Source organism: Anabrus simplex, chromosome X, assembly GCF_040414725.1.
Source record: "Anabrus simplex isolate iqAnaSimp1 chromosome X, ASM4041472v1, whole genome shotgun sequence".
In the NCBI taxonomy this organism is placed as follows: Eukaryota; Metazoa; Arthropoda; class Insecta; order Orthoptera; family Tettigoniidae; genus Anabrus; species Anabrus simplex.
The window spans coordinates 183,223,192-183,239,967 of record NC_090279.1 but is presented as its reverse complement, the minus strand read 5'-3'; the positions used below and the strand labels follow the sequence as shown (position 1 = coordinate 183,239,967).

General features: G+C 43.1%; 1 protein-coding gene across 1 annotated transcript; it reads right to left on the bottom strand.

Moving 5' to 3' along the window:
- Nucleotides 1-353: 353 nt before the first annotated feature.
- On the bottom strand, nucleotides 354-9,046 carry LOC136886010 (hemolymph lipopolysaccharide-binding protein). Its single transcript, XM_067158721.2, has 2 exons — nucleotides 8,916-9,046; nucleotides 354-1,414 (listed from the first exon to the last, which is right to left on the bottom strand). The coding sequence occupies exons 1-2, from the start codon at nucleotides 8,928-8,930 to the stop codon at nucleotides 713-715; spliced, it is 717 nt and encodes a 238-aa protein (XP_067014822.2). The 5' UTR covers nucleotides 8,931-9,046; the 3' UTR covers nucleotides 354-712.
- Between the last annotated feature and the right edge of the window lie 7,730 nt (nucleotides 9,047-16,776).

The window sequence follows — 16,776 nt, the reverse complement described above, 5'->3', positions numbered from 1 at the left end:
TAAAATAATAATAATAATAATAATAATAATAATAATAATAATAATAATAGAATACAAATATCACTTTGTAACGGGATTTGAACCGTTACAGCTTGAGGAAGCCCCTTGGTGCTATTCGACAGGAGTAGGCTATGTGCCGGCGGTGGGTTTCACCCTCTCCCTTCCTACTATCGTATATCACGTCATTAATTTAATCTGATGAACTCCTGTGATCCGGTTGACGTCAGGAAGGGCATCCGGTCGTAAAAACTCGCTACGACGATTCATCTCACTTCATATCCGACCTCGTAAAGAAACGGGACAAGGGTAGGACACACATATTAGTTTGAGGATCATGGCAAATTACTCAAAAATCATTTATACAATTCTTACGTTTCACGAACTCTTTGAAAAACCGTGAAAAGCATGTAGTTTTATTTACACATTTAAATGTACACCATAATAGCCATCGAAATATCAATGTATCTCACATGTCGTTATGAAGTTAATTTTTTGTAACATGATTATTTAAAGCATGTAGTTTTACTGTCATATAGTGGAACATCCTGTGAATAAATGGTTAAATAAAAAATTAAGTACATACATTCGTCTAAAAGTGTAAGCAGTAATTACAGCCATTACATTCCCATGTCACCATTTAGATTAGAGTTTATCCTTAATTGACAGATACAATAATTCCAGCATTAGTTTACCCAATCTTGTTTTTCGGATCTTACCCCAGTTCTTGCTCACAGACAAACGCGTATCTTGCATCACATGGGAGGTCGATCAGGGCTCCCTTGCGTAACATTGCTACACAATCAGAATCTATTTTTCGACCTCCGTAAACTTTATTGTCCGGTTTACCGCTGTCCCAGTTGGTATACGCAATTTGAGACAAGGGCTCTCCAAGTACCGTGAGGAAATTGTCTTCATTATGCTGATCATGAACGCCAAGCCATGCAGCGCCACTCCATGTAGAACCAGTAATATTCGGATAACGTGCAAACATCTCCTTCAGTGCGTCTTCCTGTTGTTTAGAGCGGATAATGGCGAGATGGGCGCCCTCCTCGGAACAAGTTTGACGAGCTGTTTCCCATACAGCAGGTGTAGAATAAAATTTGTACCGACCTAAGCCGGGGTACAGCGCATAGCCAGGGCCTGCAAGGCGAGGTGGTATCTTGATAATTGCTTCCAGAGAGACGGTATCTTCTCCTGAGGAACATCCTTGTGAGCTCTGATGCACGTCCAGATAAGCTGGAAAAGTTTCTCTGTTGTCCATTTCAGTCGAATGAGGGCCATTTACCCAGAGAAGACGCGTATGCCAGTGTCCCGTCTGGTTACGACTGCTGCGTACGGATAAATGGACAGATCGCGAACACTGGTCCTGCAGCGAGGAGTTGACCACAAGGAGAAGTAGAATAGCAGCATACGTCTAGGAAAAAAGAAAAGTACAGCGGAGATTAATAGTGTATTCCTTCAAGGATTAGCCGGAGTTATTTGTTCCACATCCAGGGTGTCACTTATAAATCCAAACTGAATGCATGTGTACTCTGCGCTACAGCAGCTGCCTCAGCCCAACCTACGTCGCGCGCGGCCGCCCTGCTTTAAGCGTGTATACAATCTTATATGAAATCTTACCTTATAAAAGATGCTGGAAGTGTCATCCTTCATAACGAGGCACTTCATAAACACCATTAGAATTTTCTGCACACCAATAGCGAGAACTATAACTGTTCACGCGACCATTAAGGTGAAGATAGATAGATAAGGAATGGGTGAGCCCTGCCTTCCCAGAGCTCCACACGTAGATCTATAAAGACCCTTTGTGTCCCTTAAACGGGTTTACTTAGTCCAGCCCTAGTGCTCCTATAAAGGATACCAGTGTCCGGATGTTGGCATTTCTGATGTCTTCCAGGTTCACGAAGTGTGAGGCAAGATATCGATGTCTAGTAATTGCAAGAGCCTCGCGCTGACACAACACATGCGCGGAGGTCTCTTCCTCCCTACCGCATCTTCTACACATCGGATTTTGACTGACTTTCATGATGTGTAGGTGTCTCTGTAAGGTATTGTGGCCTGTCAACAGTCCAACTACCATTCGTATTCTGGTCCTATTGAAATTTATTAGGACCTTTTTATATCTTTGGCTGGGCCCTTCGATAAATTCACGTGCCTGCCTTGCTGTGGTTAACCGCTTCCAAATGTCTAAGTGAGACTGGTTTGTCCACTGGGATGTTACCAGTTTCATTGTCAGCTTCTACATTTCCACTGATTCCTGTGTGCCCAGGAACCCATAACAGGGTAACTGGGCTAAGTTCACACAACTTATCTAAAATCCTTTGGTACTCCCATACCATTTGGGATGTTGTTCTAACTGCAAATCGTGCTTTTAACATTGCCTGGCTGTCGCTGCAAATGGTGATGCATCTTCTACGCCCAGGCATGTTCCATACATGTACAGCACAGGCCAGTATTGCATATACTTCGGCCTGTAAAACAGTAGCATATTTACCCATGGGAAGGGAGAGCCTTGTCTTAGGCCCCCAGAGCCCGGCGCCCGTGCTCGTCTCCGTCCGCAAGCCATCTGTGTACCATGTACAGCCCACAGACCTAAGATGGGCCCCAGCATCCGTGACCCACTCTCTTGTGGGTATCACCACTGTGAACTTATAGTTCAGATTAAAACCGGGCTTCATTAGGTCCCCGATCATCATTGCCGTAGGCCAGGTCTGATTAAGCCTTGTAAGAACAGAAGCATAACCTCGATTCGGAATTTTGAAAGACCATCCTCCGAGTGACCAGAGGCGGTAAGCACTCATTCTCGCCATCTCCTTAACATATAAATGTAAGGGGGAAAGGCATAGGATGGCCTCCATAGCACATAATGGTGTAGTATCCAGTGCCCCTCTTATTCCTAGACACGCAAGTTTTTGGATACTGTTGAACTTGGTGGCCACAGTTTTACTCTCAGAACCTGGCCACCAGACTAAAGATGAGTAGGTGATCGCGGGCCATACAATAGAAATATAAAGCCATTGGACCACCCTAGATCCTAGGCCCCAAGTCTTACCGACGGCCCTGCGACAGACCCACATAATCTTGCGAGCCTTATCCACCTTATGGTCTATATGTTTTTTCCAACTCAGTCTTGCCTCGAGGATTGCCCCTAGGTACTTAACTGAGGTTGTCTTAACTAATACTTTCCCAAATAGGAGTGGCTCTGATAGTCCGTCTAGCCTCCTCCTCCTCCTCCTCCTCCTCCTCCTCCTGGTAAACACCACGAGCTCCGTCTTGTCGGGATTGACATTAAGATGAAAGCAGGCATCATCCGAAAAGAACACAAGCTGTGGGTCGAATAAACGATCATTCAATGATACAGGATACCACTCCATAACAATCCATTCTCGTGACTGGATCAGCAGGTTTTAAACAATGGGCCCGTGCAAACCTGTACGGTTTGATGTGTAACAGCTTTGTAGCTCCGTGTGCAGAAGAAACCAAAACCCCTACGATAGGCTACTTGTACTAATTTTGTGACTGATTTATTCGGTGACTGTTCAAGATTCGCACCACTGTCATCTAACTTTTCCTCTGTTAAAACTGTTCGTTTGCGCGCATGTTTTTATTGAGCACTGAACCAGTAGTTTCAAATGTATGCGAATCTGTGCTCGTGAAGGAACTTGCTGAAGAAATGCATCACGTACCCGTCGATCCGATTCATACGTAAAATAACTTTTGCATGCGAAAATACAGTGTTGCAATGATAACTGTCTCACCATGCCAACAGCTGAAATTCAGACTGGCTACTGATGCTAGATCGAACATGTGCACGCTCCTTGCAAGGTCAATAACTACAGTTGGGCCCACGAAAGTTGAAGTCTGACATTTCAGCGGCGAAAGCAGTAACTACGAAGTACGCTGCGTTGTCATAGTTACCTCCATCTGCGGCATATCACCCTTTCATACAGGCTGAATATTGTATCAACTATGTTGGCCTAATGCAATGCAATATCCTTTGATCCGTTCCTAAGCTCGTGCTAATAATTTCGGCATTTAAGATTGAACATGTCATTGCCGATAAGTATGAGATTTCATATTCACTAAACTGACAATAACCTCAACAAATGCACATGTTAAATGGAGGATAGAACTATACAACTATCCACTGATTTACTTACAAAAAATAAACTAAAATAATCAGGAAACAAACACTTAAATTATTACATAAACCAGCAACAATTAACACAGCTAACACAGTATTATTCCGAATAATATCACAAAAGCGGCTGAGAGCAAGCCAACCCACGTAGCGATAGCTTCATTAAATGTGGCATCTCTGTTATCGTTGCCATAGCAACGGACCATTTCCGAGCAGAATTAGTCAACTGTTTCTCGCCGGCGGCGCTAAACGTCGGACTTCAACTCTCGTGGGCCCAACTATATGTGCGCGCCTCCTGTACAGCTGCTTAGGTCTCGGAGAGTAGAAACGCCACTGGCCGGTCTGGGTTTATAAGAGAGACCCTGTATATAATGTTCTTATCATACAAAATGCAAACACAACTAGGCCTACCACAAAAACTATGTGTTTGAAAATAAGTTTTTATTTGAAAAGTAGGCCTTTGCAGGTGCTGTGGAATAAAATTATTTTCCATCACTACCTTCACGATATACCTGTATCACAGAGTTAGAGATTATTCCCTGCTGAAATAGGAAGAGAGAGAACAAAACATTACAATGGTGCATAGACTATTATATTTTATTGCTTTAATATAAAGGAAGATTTTTCAGTGGCTTTGTTATATTTTGTGCATAATCTTATCCAGGCTATTTTAAAAGAGGGCTGTGTATTGAAGAAGATATGTAATACGTAATAATATTTCTGTCCCCCTAGAAAAATCATGGCCTACTATGCATCATACTAGAGGCGGAAAACTATCGATAGCGCTATCGGTAGTTATCGATAGGACCACAATCGTCGTACATTAATACAAGACCAACTACAATTACATATATATTGATATTGTAGTTGGTCTTGATCAATAGTCAGTTGCCTGTTATCGATAGTCAACGATTAGTATTTTCCCTCATTGGCTTTTTTTTTTTTTCATTCACCGTCCAAAGGGCGGAGCGGGCCCCCTAGATCGCAACGGGATAACTCGGGCCTTTGGCTTATTTTTCGCGCTAACAGAAAGTTTACAGCTGTTTGCAGTTAACTGGCGAGGAGTTTGTTCCAATTCATAGGTGTGCATTTAAGTATCTCTGGGTACCTGTGACTTCAGTGCCGGCAGAGAGACTACTTAGCATTTTGGAAGGTGGGATTCCCCATTCAACCTAACCTTAGTTGAGCTGATGCCAATACGGGACCAGAAATGAGATTTATATGTTGTCAGAGACTGTATGTAGGCGAGAGAAGATAAGGCACATTTTAGGTCAAAGACTTCATGAAAGCAACTGAAAATCCTCCTGCCATCTGTTGAGAAGGTTGTAAAACATTTTCCAAAGATATTGCAATATCCGAGAAAATGTCGGGCGATCGCAAAATGAACACTGTAGCTGAACGAGAATTTCTCGGGCGGTCACGTTATGGGCAAGCGCGTACAGCCCGAGAATGTCTCGGACGTGCCACTGAAGAGATTTATGAGTGATTCCGATTTGAATTTCAGAAATTACATAGCATGAAATAGTTGTGCTTTCTACTGATTTTTTGTGGATTGTGTTCAATAAATGTTCTATTTTCGGGCATAATGATAATTTATGATTCGTTCCACTTTTTGAAAACTAAGAGCTCGTAATTTCGGAAAATATCGATGGCGATTACTATCGATAGTTTGCCGCCTCTACATCATACCTTTCTCCATGTACCGTACTTCAAATGCATTTTTTGTGTCATCAGTACCTGGACTGGACTAGCCGGATGCAATAGTCTAATCCATCTCACCGTACTCTATTCCATCCCATTCTTCCAATTAATCTACATCAGAGCCAAGGCCGTACCCAGGGATCTTTATCGGAAGGAACTCGGATGTGTGTGTGTGGGGGGGGGGGATTCGGAAACAAAAACTATAGTAACACATTTTTTTATTCGGAAGATATTGGGTTCGAACCCCACTGTCGGCAGCCCTGAAGATGGTTTTCTGTGGTTTTCCATTATCACACCAGGCAATTGCTGGGACTGTATCTATCCCATCGTCGCCATACTGTAAGTCCTATCTGTGTGGGTGCGACGTAAATCAACTTGTAAGTATTGTTTTTCACTTTCAGATAGATTTTACAGAAAGGAAAGTTTGAATTAGTTTTAGAGCAGTACCTTTTACAGCTCAGTGGGTGAAAGAGAAAGGTAAATATTCATAGCGGTCTGGTGGGGAGAACACGCTTTAACACGTGCATGCAGTGTGACACAAAGATTTCTATAATTTATATAAAAATGGAGGTATTATAAATATTTACAGGTTTGATTGTTTTTCTAAATCTCTAGCTGCTCGATAAGACGAAAATATGTCTTTATATTTATTGTAATTGATTATATGGTGCAGAATGTACTAAGAATTTTTTTTTTTTTTTTTTTTTTTTTTTTTGCTAGGGGCTTTACGTCGCACCGACACAGATAGGTCTTATGGCCACGATGGGATAGGAAAGGCCTAGGAGTTGGAAGGAAGCGGCCGTGGCCTTAATTAAGGTACAGCCCCAGCATTTGCCTGGTGTGAAAATGGGAAACCACGGAAAACCATTTTCAGGGCTGCCGATAGTGGGATTCGAACCTACTATCTCCCGGATGCAAGCTCACAGCCGCACGCCTCTACGCGCACGGCCAACTCGCCCGGTACTAAGAACATAAAAACAAACAATTCGTGTAAGTCACCAAAATTAACATTTCCATTTATGAAAAATGAAAATTCACCGCCTGTTTCCAGTCATTTGACCGGGTCAGGGAAGGAATGAATAAAGCCCCCATCTAGCGTCGATGATAGGAAACGTGCCGGCTGCCGAAGCCTGTCGCACTCCTCTGGGGCAATGATTAATGACTGACAGATGAAATGAAATGTTAATGGAGAGTGTTGCTGGAATGAAAAATGACAGGGAAAATCGGAGTGCTCGGAGAAAAATCTGTCCCGCCTCCACTTTGTCCAGCACAAATCTCGCATGGAGTGACCAGAATTTGAACCACGGTATCCAGCGGTGAGAGGCGGACGCGCTGCCGCCTGAGCCACGGAGGCTGCCCAAAATTTCCATTTATATTTTCAATAAATTTATAAGTATATTCATAGAGAAACATTTAAATATGGCACAGATTTTATATATTAAATTCTTCTTCTTCTTCTTCTTCTTCTTTATCTGTTTACCCTCGCTGAGTCCGAGAGAAAAACCGACCCTCTACCACCTCAAGGGCAGTGTCCTGGAGTTTCAGACTCTGGATCGGTGGATACAAGTGGGGAGGATGACCATTAACTCGCCCAGGCGGCGTCACCTGCTATACTGAACAGGGGCCTTGAGGGGGATGGAACGATTGGAAGGGATAGACAAGGAAGAGGGAAAGAAGTGGCCGTGGCCGTAAGTTATGTACCATCCCGGCATTTGCCTGGAGAAGAAGTGTAAAACCACAGAAAACCACTTCCAATATGACTGAGGTGGAAATCGAACCCGCCTCTACTCATTTGACCTCCCGAGGCTGAGTGCACCCCATTCCAGCCCTCGTACCACTTTTCAAATTTCGTGGCAGAGCCGGGAATCGAACCCGGGCCTCCGAGGGTGGCAGCTAATCACACTAACCACTACACCACAGAGGCAGACTAGATTAAATTCAATTGCTTATTTTGCAAATTTTTGTTTTTATAATATTTTAATTTATTTTAGGGTATTACAAAACCCATATGTGCTGTTTAAATTAGTGTCAAATTCCCTTTTACTTCGGAGGGGGTTTGACCCCGCCTAACCTCCCCATGGGTACAGTCTTTATCCGAGCCTTAGTGCAGGGGGAACATGGGTGGACGCCGCTCCCCCATTTTTCAGGGTAAATGGCTTATTTTCCTGAAAAACATCGTTTGCTGGCTCTACTAGAATTTTACTTAGTTAAACGTTTAACATCGTTGCCTGATATCTGCAACAACTAAGTGAGCAACCAGGAAACTCCTGAATACGTCAAATTCACCACTGCTGAATTGTGTCCTCATCACTGCTCACTTGTGTTCTCACCACTGCAAGGAATTAGGCCCTAATCTACAAACTAACCTTTCCCCTATGGGGGAGGGAGGCTGTAAAGCAACATCCACGGTATCCCCTGCCTGTCTTAAGAAGCGACTAAAAGGGGGACCAGGGGGTCTCCACTTGTGAGCATGGGTTGGCGACCACGGTTCCGTTAGCTGAATCTGGTATTCTTTCCACTTACTTGTTACGCTTCTCACTTTCATCTTTCCTATCCGATCTCCCTTGCTCAACACTTGTTTCCTTCTGACCCCGACGGTATATATTTTTTGCTAGGGGTTTTACGTCGCACCGGCACAGATGGGTCTTATGGCGACGATGGGATAGGATAGGCTTAGGCGTTGGAAGGAATCGGCCGTGGCCTTAATTAAGGTACAGCCCCCGCATTTGCCTGGTGTGAAAATGGGAAACCACGGAAAACCATCTTCAGGGCTGCCGACAGTGTGGTTCGAACCTACTATCTCCCGAATACTGGATACTGGTCGCACTTAAGCGACTGCCCGACGGTATTAGGTTTGCAAGGGAGTCTTTCGTGACACTTCCCTTTCTTTTCCCGGTACCTTCATTTTTCGGAAAGTCGGACACCTTTCATTTTCTCTCGGATTAGTGTTAATACAGGATGTTTGCTCAGTTGCACTCCCTCTTAAAACCACCGCCACCACTACTCACGTCACTGCGTAATAACTACAGTACAATATGACTTTGCTTAGTAATGAAATTAGGAACATATTTACCTTGAAACAGAACATCTCTCCTTAAACCCGAGCCTGTTCTCTATATATTCTGGAGGAGAAAGGTCACTCTTGAAGTGCTCATGTCATATAATACAATCTCGTAATTTTATACTACATAGCAGTCGCTGGAGGAATCCCCTTGTGTTCGTATAACACCCAGAGAGTCTGCTGGTTGAATCATAAGCCATAAGGTTATCGCAACGAGGACGTCATTAGCTTTATCAGCCGAGAATTCCTCTGCGCTCAGTGTTAATTCAGAATTATGAAGAGCGTCCTAAAAGAAAGTTTACTTCTGAATACTGTATATAATGATTCTAAACAACACCGAAAACCCTTAGTATGTTACGTGGGGTACGGTAGCAAACTTACCACTAAGGGGTCTGTTACATACTTCATTACTCTTCTTACGGGACAGGGCTCGACCTCACGGCTGGCCCCAACCGTCGGCAGTCCTGAGAATTTTTTTCCGTGGTTTTCCATTCTCCTGCACCAAAGCGAATGCCGGGATAGTTCCTAGTATAGGCCACGGCCGCCAACCCCCTCACCTTCTCCGAGCATGTCCTTCAGCGTCACATATCTCTCGTCCTGAGAGACGGCGTCACCGGCTAAGGGGCCCGCCTCCCCCTTCAGGGGAGGAATGAAAACGTTTTAGTAGTAGTAGTCATTAACGTTACGTGTAGACCACTGAAAATGTCGACGAATTGTGGTTCTAATATGGTTATACTTCGGTTTCAATGTGCATATTTTTACACATTCTTAGCAGTGGCGGCTGGTGGTATCTGAAGCTGGGTGTTGCACTAACATTTTCAGTGTCACATTTTTATAGTTTACAGAAATAACAAGAAACTCTATTATCGTTAAATAATGAACTACATTCCTACTAAAACTGTAATATATCTGGCAATTACAACCCAGGAAATAAGAGGCTAATTATACACTGTAACTACAGTTACTCTTAATATTAATGTTATTGGCTTTACGTCGCACTAACGACTTTTTACGGTTTTCGGAGACGCCGAGGTGCCGGAGTTCTTTTACATGCCAGTAAATCTACTGACACGAAGCTGACGTATATTTGAGCACCTTCAAATACAAGCGGACTGAGCCAGGATGGATCCTGCTACGTTGGGGTCAGGAGGCCAGCGCCTCAACCGTCTGAGCCACTCAACCCGGCACAGTTACTTGTGCCTCACTTGAATTGAAAATTTGCCGTCCTGTTTTTAATTGAAGTAAGATGTTGGTAATATTGTGGATGGTCTGGTATGGTGTGGAAAAGAAATTACCCAGTAAGCTGGCCGTGCGTTTTGGGTCGCATAGCTGTGAGCTTGCATTCAGGGTATGGCGGGTTCGAACACAACTGTCGGAAGTCCTGAAGATGGTTTTCCGCGGTTTCCCATTTACACACCAGGCAAATGCTGTGGCTGTGCCTTATTAATGCCACGGTTGCTTCCTTCCAACTCCTAGCCCTTTCCTATCCCATCGTCGCCGTAAAACCTATCTGCGTCGGTGCAACATAAATGAAATTTGAAAATTTAAAAGATGGAAATGAAATTACCTTTGAGAGAGGAGAGAAAGTAGGAATGAAGTAATCTCTGCAGAGTGGCGCAATGTTATGGAAACATTTGGAACTGTTTCTCGGTAGGGGACTTGCTAGTCTCGTGGAACTCCCTGAGACTGATACGGACAAGCATGCTACCTGATGCTACACAGGCTTAAGCTCATCCCTGCTGAGGTACATTGCGCCTAACTGTCCGCTAGGGAGTTGCTGTAGGAAAGCAAATCCCCTGAATTTGATTCGAAGCCAGCATCGTTTGTTGGTCCGTTACAAAGCATTAGTACAGCGAACGATCGAAGATCATTGATTTAACATGTTTTCGAATACATGTTACGTTTGTTAAACTAAAACATTAGAAGAAAAGACGACAAATGAAGTACAGAATTATTGGGAGTAGTGCAACGGTACCATGCACCGCCCCTGATTCGTAGTAACATTACATATCTTACAAACTATGTGAGGAATGTTCATCTTTTTGTTTGTATTCGGGAGATGGTGGGTTCGAACCCCAGTGCCGGCAGCCTTGAAGATAGTTTTCCGTGGTTTCCAATTTTCACACCGGACAAATGCTGCGGCTGTACCGGTACCTTAATTAAGGCCACGGCCGGTGGCGGTTCATAACAAAATTTTCAGGAGGTTCACAACATCTCAAATGTACCAGTATTCCATACCCTGGTGGGATAAAGTGAGTCACCTAGAAGGTGACATAATCAGGAGATGTGTTATAGTGAAGGTGAGAGGGGAGTAGCAGTGGCCTATAAAAGAAACTGCCCTGGCATTCGTCTTAAAATTAGTGAGAATGAAAACCACGGAAAACCATTCTCGGGAATATCGACGGTGGGATGAGCTCATTGTCTCCCGAAGATAAGAGTCGTGGCCACTGTTAGCCGAAGCTCTTCTGCTCGGTGAAAGTAAAATGCATAACAACTTTGCTACAGTGCTGTATTGTAGTGAATATTAAAGGATGGGAGCACTATTCTTGGTTTTTACACAGCATGGCGTTCACCTAGGTATAACAAGCATAAAAATTATGCAACCATATTTACTGGTACGCAAATTAATTTCACTTTAAACGATTCTCCCCCACCACAATATGAAGCAAACTTCTTGCCGTGACTGGAAACACCTTCCAACCTGTCCAGAATTACTAGAGAAATCTTCTGGCATTGTAATGCAATAGTAACTTCTGGGAGGCAGTGGCTGACAGTAATATAACAGGCAGTGGACCCTTCTGGTCAACTGCAATACTATCTCTGATTTGAGGGTTGTACACAGAAAGGCATATACCTTACTGTCCTCCACGCTTATGGGGATATCTATGCATAAACCATGCTGCCATCTACTTGCACAAGCACAGTCTTCAGGATCGATGATTAGCTGTCAGTGTAACGGAGCTTCGATATAAGTGTAACGCTTTCGATCGATTGATGAAAACAGAATTTATTAACACAACCATTGTGGTTTAATTTATTTTGGTCCATATCAGCTTCAATCTAATCACCCCTGAAAATCACTGTTAAATATCTAAATCAGCTCTGTCAACACTACACATTTCTAAAAACTTAGAGGGGACATGCTTTTGAACGCACAAAACAATACCTCACACTCAGGTACATTACCAACTAAACCTTTTTTCTTCACCACTGAAGTATACAAAAGAACATTGATGGATTCACGTTCATTTTCAGAACACAAACGGAAATGTCCAAATAGGGGCGAAAACAAAGTGATAACAGTCCTCCAGGGTGGATTTTTATCACAGTTAGAGAGCTTCAGTATTGTGTATGTCCTCCACGAGCATTTATCACAGCTTGGCACCTACGTGGCATGCTCCGTATAAGTCGACAGAGGTCACGTTGCGGTATCAGGTCCCATTCTTCAATGAGAACCCGTTCGAGGTATTGGAGAGTCTATGATGGAACAGGACGCCCACAAACACTTCTGTCAAGCCTATCCCACACATGCTCCATGGCATTAAGGTCGGGACTCACTGTCGACCATTCCATCTCTTGAATGTCCAGTTCTCGCAAGACAGCTTTGGTAATGCGTGCTCCATGAGCCCTGGCATTGTGCATGAGTACGAATTCAGGGCCAACACCATATGCAGCAACCAACACATGCTTTAGCAGTATCTGCTCGATGCACCCCCACCGGTAAGATTACCGCGGACGACGACAAGATCCGTACGGCCATCAATACTGATGCCACCTCACACCATCACAGAACCCTGTCCGAATCGGTCGCCTTCCTGGACAGCATTTGGCATGTACTGTTCACCACGGCGTCTCCATACACATTGACGTCCATCACATTGTGTCAGGAGAAGTCTGGACTCTCTGTGAACAACACAGGTCTCCACTGGCGAAGTTGCCAGTTGGCGTGGGTACGGGCAAACAGATGGCGAGCTGCGGGATGTTGCTGCGTTAAACGGGGCACTCGAACAGGACGTCTGGGTCATAAGGACACTTCTCTTAATCTGTTCCTTACTGTCTGGTCAGATACCGTGACTCCAGTCACCCTCCTGAGGTCTTGTTGCAGTTCTCTGGCAGTTGCTGATCGACACCGCAACGCACAGATGGACAGATATCGGTCATCATATACGTTTGTCATGCGTCCATGACCTTGTCCAACCCTCCTTGTGAACTGGCCTGTCTCATTGTAGCGGTTCCACAAGCACTGAATAACTAACGGAGAGACGTTGAGATCTGCAGGAACGTGATGAAAAGTCCATCCTTCCTGGATCAAAGTGACGGCCCTTGCGACTTGAACCTCGTTAAGATGTCTCATGGAATGTGTTGGTTTATGCACAACGCGCTCAAATGACTGTAGTAGTCTGTGTATCTCACGACACACGGACGCACCGCTATTCACTTTGTTTTGAGGGGTCACCTGACAGTTTAATGCATGGTTACGCATACAGATGGAGTATAGCTTTGATTTGACATAGTGTACGTTGAGTAGCTAAGGTCTCACGGTATGCTGTACGACCATTGGAACCCCATCTACCAAATTTACGTTCACATACCAGACGGTACAAAACATGTTTCCTTAATTTTTTTGAACTGTGTATTAAAATTTTGTAATTATTTATTCATTTATTTCATCACTGATCACTGTTTCAGTAACCGATAAGTTTGTTATTTTAATAGAATTTTATGTAGAAGATTGTAAGTTAAGAGAATATTTGATTGACATAACTAATATTTTAATTTAGAGTTGTTTCATATAAACATTTTAATATGTTATACAGAGGACATGTCTTACAATAACAGCTTGATTGTTGTTAAATATGAGGTGATAGGTTAAGTCCAAGGCATGTGTGGTAGTTTTTGAGCCGCTGAAGAAGAAAAAGTGTAAAGTTCTCGAAATATATATGGTGTTCAGTGATTGATTAAATAAATATATAATAGTGATACTCAGTGGTGAATGACAAAAACAGGAAACTATTTTAAATTATTCATGAATATGCAAAAGAACTAGGTGTTCACATGTTCATGTACTCTGTGCTGGTCATTTGATGCTTTATGCCGGACTGAGTTTGATAGCTGCAGTCGCTTAAGTGCGGCCAGTATCCAGTATTCGGGAGATAGTGGGTTCGAATCCCACTGTCTGCAGCTCTGAAGATGGTTTTCTGTGGTTCCCGATTTTCACATCAGGTAAATGTTGGGGCAGTACCTTAACTAAGGCCACGGATGCTTCCCTTTCCTGTCCCATCGTCGCCATAAGACATATCTGTGTTGGTGCGACGTAAAACAAATAGCAAATATATATATAGCTTTATGCCGGTTCCTTCATTTTTCACCATCATTGTCCATCTCCAGTTGCCCAGGTGTGGTATATGAGTCCCCTCCATCTTTGTCCATGAACCCCAGTTCTCTCGTAATCTTCTCCCAATTTTGTCCTCTCACCTCGACATCTTTCTTCACCAGATTAGTCTATTTTACTCTGGGTCTGTCCACTAGTCTTCTTCCTTTTACTTCTCATTCATATCCTCTTTCTGCAGTCCTGCTTGCACTTATCCTTCTTTGCATCACTTGACTAACACAATTGTCATTTAGTGATTCAATCTGACTTCAAAAATTCAGTCATTTTAACAAATTTTATTGTTCATTTCAGTACAGGATTATATTTTGTGAAATACCACATCATGGGTTAGATTGATAATATTCATCTACAGCCCTCTTTCACAAATCCTGCAATTTTAAGGCTAAATAGAACAGAAGCTTTTCCATATTAGAATTACATCATGAATTGTTCATATAAAATGTTCCAAAATAGTATTCTGTATAACAGTATAAAACATGAAATAGCATAATTCAGACTCTGAATTGGCTTTTAGTCACTTTATGCAAAACTTTAAACTGAGGAGTGGACGTAGGATTAAAATTCATTTTCTGCGAAACCATGTTGAGAACAAAAGTCTGACCAGTAAACTGTAAAAACGTTTACACCCATACCAGGTGTATGCATAAGTTTTTCCAGTTTTTGTGGTAAAGAAAACCAGTAGTTTTCGAGGGAAATTCATTTTTTGATTATTCAAAATATTGGCCATTGGCTTCTACACACTTTGCCCATGTTTCAGGTAAGTTAAAAATACCATGCCAGAAAAACTTCTTGTCTTTTGCGGCAAACCACTCGTCGAGCCATTTTCCAACTTCCTCGAAATTGCTGAAGTACTGTTCTGTGAGCGCATGCCCCATTGATGCGAAGAGGTAATAGATGGCGCCAGGTCAGGGAAATACGGCGGGTGCGGAAGGATGTCCCATCCAAGCGATTTCAAGATGTCTTTCACTGGTTTTGCTGTGTGAGACGGCGCATTGTCGTGTAACAAAATCACTTTGCCATGTCTTCTGGCCCATTCTGATAGTCTTTCAATCAATGCATGATTTAAATGAATCATTCGTTGGTGATAGCATTGTGCATTAATGGTTTCGCCGGGCTTCAAGAGTTCATTATATACAATACCGCTGTAGTCCTACCAGACACAAAGCATGGTCGCCTTGCCGAAGCGATCTGGCCTTGGTGTTGAAGGACCGGCTTCGCCACTTGACAGCCACAATTTTCTACACTTCGGGTTTTCAAAATAAATCCACTTTTTATCACCCGTCACAATTCAGTACAGAAATAATTTTCTTTCGTGGCGTTGAAGCAGCATTTCGCAAGTGACTTAGCGATTTTCCATTTGCCGTTCATTCAAATCGTGTGGGACCGAGTTCATTGATTTTCCCCATTGCTGGTAAACGTTTGCTGATTGTTTCTTGTGGCACATTTAATGCTTGAGCCAATTGCTGTTGAGTTTGAGTTGGGTCATCATCCAGTAATGCCTGCAATTGCTTAACTTCACACTTTTATGGTCTACCAGAGCACACACTGTCTTTCACATTGAAATCACCAAATTTAATTTGTTGAAACCATGTCTGGCATGTTCTAATTGATGCAGTGTGTTCACTATATGTTTCCGCCAGTAAACGATGACTTTCCACACATACCTTTTTCTTTCGATTAAATGAGAAAAACAATGTGTGCTGCAAATGTTCTTTTTCAGGCACAAACGTCGACATGATCACTGAACGATACAACACAGACTAGTGTTTGGTGGATTCTACTTGTATGTGTTGGTAGGTTTTTGCCAGACGAACAAACTGACGTATGTGTCAAATTCATACACTGCGTACTGCTTGCTGGCGCCATCTCTTAGTGAAACTGGAAAACATTTATGCATACACCTGGTAGCTACCAGATTGGAGCAAAGAGCTTTAAAAGGAGGGTAATTTTGGCATTGGTTAAGTGATGCATAACACCAGTGGGGTAAAAACGATTTTTCCTTGGGGGGGGGGTGTGAATAATAATAATAATAAATAATAATAATAATTACACATTTTAAATGCAAATAGGTCCATTTTAAATAGATTTTATGGGGGGGAGGGGGGATTGAAAAATGAAAATCCACAACTTGTTTCCAATTTTAACCAGGTCAGGAACGGAACGAATGAAGTCCCCATCTAGAGGGATATGCAGCAGATTCATGACCTTCTAGCCAGGTTAAGTGGTGCTGGCACCAGAATCCCTTTCACATGGCTTCCAAGCCACGTTGGGATTGCGGGGAATGAACTTGCGGATAAAGCTGCAAAAGAAGCGATACTTTCACCTCCAAAACCTATTAATGTACCTGCAAAAGATATTTGTTCTCAGCTACGACAAACCATCTTGGTGTCCTGGGAAACCGAGTGGCTAGCTATTCGAACTGTCAACAAGCTGAGAGCAATTATTGAGACAACCACTGTGTGGCCATTCTCCGGCCTTCAC